Here is a 10,026-nt window from a genome sequence, read left to right on the forward strand (position 1 = left end):
AGGAGGAGTAAATGAATGGTAATTTCATGGCTGTAGGAGAAGAGGAGCTAGAACAAGCTTACAATAAGGAATAAAAATGGAGGAATAGGTGGGACAAATATATTGATTATGTGAATAAAGTGATTTGTTTTAAAAAAATTATTAGTTTGGATTCTCATTTTTCATGTGTCTCTTATCAAAACAAACTTATTTGAGGTAAATATACAATTTTTAATTTCATAATACATTTTAACAATTTCAGATTTCCTCATTGTGATAAATTATCTTCTTTCATAATATTATTGAATACCAAAAAGAAAAAGTATGTCATGATTGAAGATTAACTCAACATATATATTTTTTCTTCATAACTCCCACATAAATCATCAATCCTCAAACTTACAATTATAGAAAAGATAGGAGAAGATATATCATACTGAATTCTAGAGTTTGTTTAGTATTGATCCGATTGAATATCAAATTGATAATCATCAAAATTAATAAAACATAAACTAAATAAACAATATATACGGGGATAACTATCCACTTGGTCGCAGGTTCAAATCCACGGGAGGAGAATTTATGATTATACCTCCTGAGTCAGAGCATATCGCTTAAATGCGGTTTACCTTGGTTCACGTGGTTTGCATGCTATTGCGTGAGCCCGTAGGGTTTACCCAGTGCGCACCCGAAGGTAGCGGCTGCGGGTTACCTACGATAAAAAAATAAACAATATATCATAATTTTCAAAATTAAAATAAAAAATTTGAATTAAAATAATGAATGTTATGAACAAAGACTATCAAAAAAGTCAGAATTGACCCATGCTTTTAGAGATGGTGAGAGGGGCAAATTGGAAAATGAGGAATGTGTGAGTGGCATCTCCGGGTTAGAACAATCTTTCAGGAGGTACTACATACAACAAGGAATAGAAATTGAGGAATAAGGGTACAAATATATAAATTTGAATAAAGTGATTTTTTTCTAAATTTCATTAGTTTGGATTCTAATTTTTTTCTAAATTTTCATTAGTTTTGATTCTCATTTTAATAAGTAAACTAATTAAAGGTAAATGTACTATTTTTAATTTCTTATTACATTTTAATAATTTAGGATTTCCTCATTATTGTGTATTATCTTCTTTCCTAATATTAGTGAATACCAAAAGAAAAAGGTATCATCCTCATTGAAGATTAACTCAACATATATAATTTTTCTTCATCACTCCCACATATATCAGCAATCCTCAAACTTACAATTACAACTACTATTTTAATTACACTGCTCTCCGGCAGAATCAACTACTTAAGCACACTCTCGGCGGATCCTCCTTGCCAGCTGAATGTCCTTTGGCATTATTGTCACCCGCTTAGCATGAATTGAACACAAGTTGGCATCATGGAATAGGCCTACCAGGTAAGCCTCCAATGCCTCCTGTAGAGCCAGGACTGCATGGCTCTGGAAACGCAAATCACTCTGTAACAACAAATTCACTATTGCAAATTAGAAATAAATTTGGCACATGCGATACACAAAGATAAGGTTTCTCTTGGGTAAAGTTATTTGAAAAAATATACTAAAAACTAATTAACCTTAATTCCTTGAGCAATTTCATGTACAAGCCTCTGGAATGGAAGTTTTAATATCAAAAGCTCAGTAGTCTTCTGCTTACGGATCTCACTACAAGAAATTACTGTATGTTTAGCCTTGGGCAACAACCAGGAAATGATGTTTCAATAATAACATGAATTGATAAATATACCGAAGGGCAACTGTTCCAGGGCGGTATCTATGTGGCTTCCTATAGGCACCAGTTGTTGGAGCACGCATACGAGCAACCTGTGATGGAGAACAAAACACAGAAATGTTAGGAGAAGATATATCAACTTTGGAGAAGATAGATCATAATGTATTCTATTATAGGCATTTAATAAGATGTAACCTTGTGTGTGAGCTGCTTTCCAGGAACCTTTCCTCCACTAGATTTAGGAGCAGTTTGCTTGGTACGAGCCATCTAAAAATAAAATAAGAATGGTTTTCAATCAATACCTTTGATGAATACTATATGACATACATATAATGATAGTCCATACAGCTCCTGGGAGGATTACTCCTAAGCTCCTAACTCCATACAGCTCCTGGGAGGCCTACTCCTAAGCTCCTAACTCCATACAGCTCCTTGGAGGCCTACTCCCGAGCTCCTAACTCCATACAGCTCCTGAGAGGCCTACTCCTAGGCACATAACTCCACGCAGCTCCTGGAAGGAGTAGTCCCACACACTACCACTCCTGACCAGCTCAGTCCCGCAAGCGGAACCTTGATAAACCCCGACACGTGAGACGTTGGCCCAAGCACGTGACGGGAACAACTGTCACACATCAATTGTGGGAATAATTAGGGCACGTGTCAGAGGATCCTCAGAACATTCCTCGACCAGTCCCGCGCTGACACGTGTAAAGCATTCACTCCAGCCAGGTGCCCCCCGCTCCTAGAACCAATGGCTACGATTCAAAGGTACCAACCCCAAAACCCTACCCTTGAGCTATAAATAGCCCAAGAAGGTGAGGTTTTGGGGTTAATCATTCTTTCACACTCATATACACACACAGCCACCCGGCATTCATATTCATCTTCATCTTCCCAAAAAGCTAGTTCTTACTCTCACGCCGGAGGCGCCGCGGGACTCCAACCCCCCTTCCGGTGTTGTTTTGTAGGAACCCAACCACAGCTACACCTCTACAGCGGCGAAGGATCCAGGACGGCGTCGAAGGAGCAGCCCCGCCACCAGGAGTTATCATTTGGCGCTAGAAGGAGGGCTCTCCATCCTTGGGTCTCGGTGCCCCTGGATTCACCTTCATCAACAAACTCTTCAAAGAGTCCATTTATTCAAACTTGTAAGAATCAAGCAACCAACCTTTTCCGTAAGCATGAATTGTTTATCGGCCACGTTTGTATGTGCTCGTTACTTTAGGCCACGTTTGTGTGAGCCGTTTTGTTGATTTAAGCCACGTTTGTGTGAGCTATCGTTAGTTTTAATCGTTATTGTTCTAGTTTGAATATAGCATTTGCGTTATACTACATCGTTTTTAAACTGCTCCCAGGAAGCTATTTGTTAGTTTTTTATTATTCTGGGTAGTTTTTACAAATTTCATAAAGCAACCATAGACCGATATTCTCTGTGGCATATTGTGTTATTTGTTGTTGGTATTGTTGAGAAATGGCAAGACCAGGAAAGAATACCTCTGGAAACCATCTGCTAGTGCTCAGGTCCAGGAGCCGGACCACTCCCAGGCCCTTGACCCAGGAGCCGAGAGAGAAACATTCCAGGAGCAACCACTACACACTCCCGTAGTGGAGAGAATTGTAAACACCAGGGATGCCAGGACCCTCATAGATCTCAATCAGTACAAGTACACCAATGTCCCGGTAGCCGAAGAGCACATGGCCAACTTTACAAGCGATGAACTAGCACAAGCAATCAGACTATACAGACAGGAGCAGACCCGACTCCAAGAAGAGGCAGAACTAGAGGAGGAGCTGGAGGAGTCCGGGGACTCCCAGCAATCAAAGAGGTCTGTGTTCGACCGCATTGGAGCCAAAGGAAAGAAAGCAAAAAAGATCAAGGCAAGAAAGAAGCAGAAGCTGCTAAACAGAGAAAGTTGGAAGAAGTCCGGGAGCAAATCAGGAAAGAAGAAAGCAAAGCTCGAGCTAAAGATCCAAAAGAGAATGCAATTAGAAGAAGAGAAGCTGTTGACCAAGTCTAGGAGCAAAAGAACCCGGAGAGACCCTACTCCGGAGCTGATTTCTGATGATGAAGAAGAAGAGAAGCAGAAGGACCTAAAAGACATGATCTATGAATTGCAGAGGAAGATGGACAGAGACTCAGGAGTGGAGATTGGAGAAACACTCACTCCTTTCAGCCACTCCTTAGAAGCTATCCCCCGGCAGCGGAACTTGAAACATTACAACTTTGACTCCTTTGATGGTCTAGGAGACCCGGAGGAGCACTTGAACTACTTTGAGCAGATAGCGCAGATATACTACTACAATGACTTGACGAAATCAAGGTTCTTCGCTTCAACCCTTAAGGGAGGCCCAGAGATGGTTCAGCAGAATCCCCTCCCGCAGCATCCACTCCTGGAAGGAATTTCGAGCCTCTTTCCTTAGGAGATTTCGGGCGAACAAAACGCACGAAATGCACATGTGTCACCTGGAGACGATCCGGCAGCACGACAATGAGTCCCTCTCTGCATACATGCGCCGGTTCCAGGAAGCAATCAATAAAGTTTCAAATCTGGATGAGAGGGAAGCTTTAAGCATCTTTAGAAGAAACCTGGACCCAGAGCACAACGAAAGGTATATTGTGGAGCTGATCAATAAGGAGCCGCAAAGTCTGGCAGCAGCTTATTCCATGGCTGCCAGATTCATTAAGGAAACAGATGTGCTCCAGGCAATGAGAATGACCCGGAATGGAGGGTCTAGGAGTAAAAACACTGATGACCGACCGAAAGGGGGTTACCATCAGGACAAGAAATTCAAGCAAAGCAACCAAAGCCAAGAAAGACAAGCAAACCCGGTTTTCCAAAGACTTGGTCCTAAGCAGGAGTCGAACAGCGACCCAGGACCCGTGAAGCAATCTCGGGAGCCGAAGCAGGAGCCGGACTGGACTCCTCTCAACATGACCCGGGAGGAAATCTTGAAAGAAGTCAAAGACAAGCCTTTCTATTATCCTCCGAAGCCAATGCAAACTCCTCCGGAGAGCAGGCCCTACAATAGGCAGTGTGATTATCACGAGACCCATGGCCACAAGACCGAGAATTGCTTATCACTCAAGTACTTCATTGAGGACCAAGTGAAAAAGGGGAATATGAACAAGTACTTAGTTCGGGACAACAGCAGAGGGGAAGCGCAGAAGAAAGGAAAGAATGTAGTCAATGTGGTCCTAGGCGGATCCTACTCCCCACCCCGGAACCCGGACTTCGGCGAAGAAGTACTTTCAATCCAATCACTCCCAGACCTGGTGATATCCTTCAGCAGCAAGGACTATGAAGGAGTCAACCCTCATCACAATGCAGCTTTGGTTGTCACTCTAGACATTTTCGATAATGAAGTAAGAAGAATGCTCATAGACAATGGCTCTCAGTAAATATCCTCTTCAAGCACACAGTGGATAGAATGCAGTTAGGGAACGTCCGCTCAAATGAATGTCGAGAAGACCCACTCTATGGCTTCGGCCACAACTTAGTCCCAATCCAAGGAACTTGTATCTGCCAGTCATCTTTGGATCTGCTCCTAACCAAGTGACTCATGTCATCAAATTTTATGTGATCAATGCTCCTTCTTCATACAACGGAATCATTGGCAGATCAGCTCTAACCATGATGCAAGCAATAACTTCAATTCCCATCTCAAGATTAAGTTCCCAACCCCGACGGGAGTCGGGGAATTAAAGGAGATTACGGAGTTGCTGAAACATGCTACAACCAGGGGTTAGTTATGGCAGAAACCCACAAGATAACAAGAGGAAGGCTACGGTCCTTCGCAAGCAACAAAGCATGAAGAAGCACCGACCCCGATAAGGGAAGAAGCGAAAAAAAAGTCCAGAGAACTGGCAAGCAACCAAGTCATGGTACTGGACAAGACAAGTCGAGTCCTAGACAACCTTGTCCTACCATGCAAGCAACCAAAGAACCTGAACAAGCAAACATCTATCTGAAGAAGAACTCTGAGGCCCGAATTCATCAAATGGTTTCAAACAAAGAACAAGCAAAGATCGAGGCCGCAGTCGAACAGAAGAAGTCGAAGTAGATGAAAGCAATTCAAGCAAAAAAGTGAGATTGGGTCAGGACTCGAGGAGTCCTTCAAGGAGAGATTAGTATCCCTGCTCCGGGAGTATAAAGATGTTTTTGCCTGGAGTCCAAGGGACATGCCAGGACTACATGAGTCCATAGCAATGCACAGCTTGGATGTCAACCCCAACAGGAAACCAGTAAAACAGAAGAGAAGAAACTTTGCTCCGGAGAGGCAAAGAGCCATTGACGAAGAAGTAGAAAAACTACTCAACAGGAATCATCAAAGAAATCAAGTATCCGGAGTGGCTAGCTAATGTGGTCATGGTTAAGAAGTCCAACGGCAAATGGAGAATGTGTGTGGACTACACTGACCTAAATGATGCATGCCCGAAGGACCCGTATCCTCTTCCAAACATTGATCAACTGATAGATGCCACCTCAGGACATGTAATGCTAAGTTTCATGGATGCCTTCTCCGGATACAACCAGATAAAGATGAACCCGAAGGACATCCCTAAGACAGCATTCATAACTCACAGAGCAGTCTACGCTTATGTGATGCTACCCTTCGGCCTTACCAGCGCAGGATCCACTTACCAAAGAACCATGAACAAGATATTCAAGTCCCAGATTGGGAGAAATTTAGAGTGCTATGTCGATGACATGATTTCCAAATCAACAACTATACCAGGGCACGTGGAAGATCTGAAGGAATGCTTTGAAAATCTAAGAAAGAACCAACTCAAGCTAAACCCGGAGAAATGCACCTTCGGAGTAGGAGCAGGCAAGTTCCTAGGATTCATGATCAGCAACAGAGGCATAGAAGCCAATCCGGAGAAAATAAAAGCAATCCAGGAGATGAAAGCTCCCAGGACCCAAAAAGATGTGCAGAAGCTAGCAGGATCACTAGCAGCACTCAGGAGATTTGTCTCAAAACTAGCAGAGAGGTGCCTACCCTTCTTTGATTTACTCAAAGGAGCAACCAACAAGAAAGAGGTAAACTGGAATCCGGTGCCAGAAAGCATTCGAGGAAATCAAAACTACCTCTCTCAGCCACCAGTCCTAACTAAAGCTAAGCCAGGAGAGCCTCTCTACTTATACTTGTCAGCAGGAGCACAAGCCGTAGGAGCTGCCCTAATCAGGGAAGAGAATGGAACACAGCAACCAGTCTACTATGTAAGCCAGGTCTTAAAAGATGCAGAAACAAGATACCCAAGATTGGAGAAGTTTGCCTTCGCTTTGGTTACAACACGGAAACTCAGGCACTACTTCCAAGGGAGGGAAATCAGAGTAGTGACAAATCAACCACTAAGGAAAATAATCCACAAGCCAGATATCTCGGGAAGACTTGTTAATTGGGCTGTGGAATTGAGCCAGTTCAACCTAAGCTTCATTCCCAGGACTGCAATCAAAGCTCAAGCTCTTGCAGATTTCATAATCGAATGCAACTTCCCGGAAGAAGACCAAGAACCAATGGACACGGATCAGGAGCCAAAAAAGGAAATTAGTCCGGGAGCCTGGACCTTAAAGGTAGATGGTTCTTCAACAACCGAGAGGTCAGGAGCCGGACTCATACTCAGGAGTCCAGAAGGATTCAAGATTCAGACAGCTATATCCTTCAGCTTCCCAGCAACAAACAATCAAGCAGAATATGAGGCGTTGATCGCAGGACTAAAGCTCTCCCGGACTCTAAGGGTCCAGGACTTAAAAATCTACAGCGACTCCCAGATAGTGGTCAAGCAAACAAATGGAGAATACATAGCAAAGGACCCTACTCTGGCGAAGTACCAAGCACTGGTTCAGAGCTACTTAGCCTCAATCCCAAGCCACCAAGTCCTTCAGATATGCCGAGAAGAAAATGAAGAAGCGGATATCCTATCCAAATTAGTCCGGAATTCATCAGATCTGGACTGCTCAGTCTACTTCGAAGAACTCCACAAACCATCCATTGAATCCGGAGAGGTCTTGGAAATAGAAAGCACTCAAAATTGGATGACTCCCTTCATAAACTACTTGGACAAAGGGGAGCTCCCAGAAGATAAAGGAAAAGCTCAAAGATTGAAAGCAAAAGCAGCCAAGTTCTTCCTCGAAGAAGGAGTACTCTACCGCAGGACCTTCTCATCTCCTATCCTGAAGTGCATTGGCCCAGAAGAAGCAAAGTACTGCTTGGCAGAAGTGCATGAAGGAATATGCGGAGACCACATGTCTGCAAAGCCCTAGCTCATAAGATCATAAGACAAGGCTACTACTGGCCAACAATTCATCAGGATGTACAATTCGTCAAGAAGTGCAAGGAGTGCCAGCTCTTCAGCAATGTGTCCCGGATAAGCCCAGTCCTACCATCCTCAGTCCTGTCACCTATCCCCTTCGCTGTTTGGGGTATTGATATCATGGGACCCTTCCCTCGAGCAAAAGGAGACCTCAGGTACCTACTAGTCTCTATATACATGACAAAATGGGTTGAAGCAAAAGCAATGAGGACAATCAATCAGCAAGACTGCATAAAGTTTATGGACAACATTTTGATGAGGTTCGGGATACCACGAGTCCTAGTATCAGACAATGGACCCAATTCATTGGATCAGAGTTCGAGTCCTACCTCCAGAGCGCGGGATCAAGCACAAAAAATCATCAGTGGCATATCCCCAAGGAAATGGCCAAGTAGAAGTAACGAAAATCCTGCTCCGAGGTATCGAGAAAAGACTCAAAGAAAGCAAAAGTAAGTGGCCAGAAGAACTACCAAGCGTACTTTGGTCCTACAGGACAAGCCCAAGGACAAGCACAGGAGAAACTCCATTCAAACTAGCTATGGAACAGAAGCAATGCTGCCTATTGAAGTGGGCTCTCCTTCACACAGAGCAATAAACTTTGAAGAAGAAGCAAAAAGAAGGACTCAAAACAAACATGGAACTAATTGATGAGGTCCGGGACCAAGCTGTACAAAGGATGGAAAAATACAAGGAGAAAACAAGAGACACTTCAGTAAGAAGTCAAGAGTCAAAAACTTCCAAGTTGGAGACTTAGTCCTTCGAGACACTGAAGCATCAGATCCCACAAACACCGGAAAGTTAATGCCCAAATGGGAAGGACCATACAAGATCAAAGAAGTTCTCAGGCCAGGAACCTACAAGCTCTTGAACATGGATGACTCAGAAGTCCCAAACACTTGGCATGGACTAAGGCTAAGGAAATTCTACCAGTAGTAAAGCAAACAAAGCAACCAAAAAACTTGTAGCCAATATGGCAAGCAACCAAAATGTTTCTCCTTCTATTGTATGAATGATCAATGAAAAGCTTTCTTTTAACTTGCATATTTTTCAAAAACACCACTAGTCCGGACAAGCTATTAGTCAGGACTAGAGCAACCAATTTTACTTAGAATTAATTTTCTAACTAAAAGCAGCCACTAGTCCGGACAAGATTAGTCAGGACTAGAGCAACCAACTTTTACTTAGAATTAATTTTCTAACTAAAAGCACCACTAGTCCGGACAAGATTAGTCAGGACTAGAGCAACCAACTTTTACTTAGAATTAATTTTCTAACTAAAAGCAACCACTAGTCCGGACAAGCTATTAGTCAGGACTAGCAACCAACTTTTACTTAGAATTAATTTTCTAACTAAAGCAACCACTAGTCCGGACAAGCTATTAGTCAGGACTAGAGCAACCAACTTTTACTTAGAATTAATTTTCTAACTAAAAGCACCACTAGTCCGGACAAGCTATTAGTCAGGACTAGAGCAACCAACTTTTACTTAGAATTAATTTTCTATCTAAAGCAACCACTAGTCCGGACAAGCTATTAGTCAGGACTAGAGCAACCAACTTTTACTTAGAATTAATTTTCTATCTTAAAGTAACTACTAGTCCGGACATGCTATTAGTAAGGACTAGAGCAATCAACTTTTACTTAGAACCAATTTTCTAACTAAAAGACCACTAGTCCGGACAAGATATTAGTCAGGACTAACCAAAATTATACTTGGAAAAATATTCTAAGGCAAAAACAAACTACAGAAAGACTAAAATAACAGCAAGGAAAGCATTCATTAAAATTCACCGGCCTCAAATGAGCCCGGAACAAAGTACAAAAAATATTACAAGAACCAAATATTATCAAGTCTTAAATCAGTAGCAATTTTACAAATCAAATATAGATCAGGACTCCGTAGCATTAGGAGGCAGGAAACTGGGGCAAGGGCGTCGAACGGCTCCGGTTCACCTAGTCCAAGCTCAATATCTTCCTTGGCTTT

At 42.7% G+C, this 10,026-nt stretch overlaps 1 protein-coding gene across 1 annotated transcript; it reads right to left on the bottom strand.

Annotated features, from left to right (window-relative positions):
• Nucleotides 1-1,284: 1,284 nt before the first annotated feature.
• On the bottom strand, nucleotides 1,285-1,993 carry LOC141705043 (histone H3.3-like). Its single transcript, XM_074508115.1, has 4 exons — nucleotides 1,922-1,993; nucleotides 1,742-1,818; nucleotides 1,572-1,659; nucleotides 1,285-1,455 (listed from the first exon to the last, which is right to left on the bottom strand). Exons 1-4 carry the CDS (start codon nucleotides 1,991-1,993, stop codon nucleotides 1,285-1,287), a joined length of 408 nt encoding a protein of 135 aa, XP_074364216.1.
• Nucleotides 1,994-10,026: the final 8,033 nt, after the last annotated feature.

This window comes from Apium graveolens, unplaced genomic scaffold (assembly GCF_009905375.1).
Source record: "Apium graveolens cultivar Ventura unplaced genomic scaffold, ASM990537v1 ctg8481, whole genome shotgun sequence".
Taxonomy (NCBI): Eukaryota; Viridiplantae; Streptophyta; class Magnoliopsida; order Apiales; family Apiaceae; genus Apium; species Apium graveolens.

Bases quoted from the DNA above. Each gene is read 5' to 3' on its own strand.
- LOC141705043 (XM_074508115.1), bottom strand. From the start codon at position 1,993: ATGGCTCGTACCAAGCAAACTGCTCCTAAATCTAGTGGAGGAAAGGTT. The intron at 1,660-1,741 runs GTATATTTATCA...AATTTCTTGTAG, and splicing joins CCTGGAACAGTTGCCCTTCG to TGAGATCCGTAAGCAGAAGA. The intron at 1,456-1,571 runs GTTAATTAGTTT...TTGTTGTTACAG, and splicing joins AAATTGCTCAAGGAATTAAG to AGTGATTTGCGTTTCCAGAG.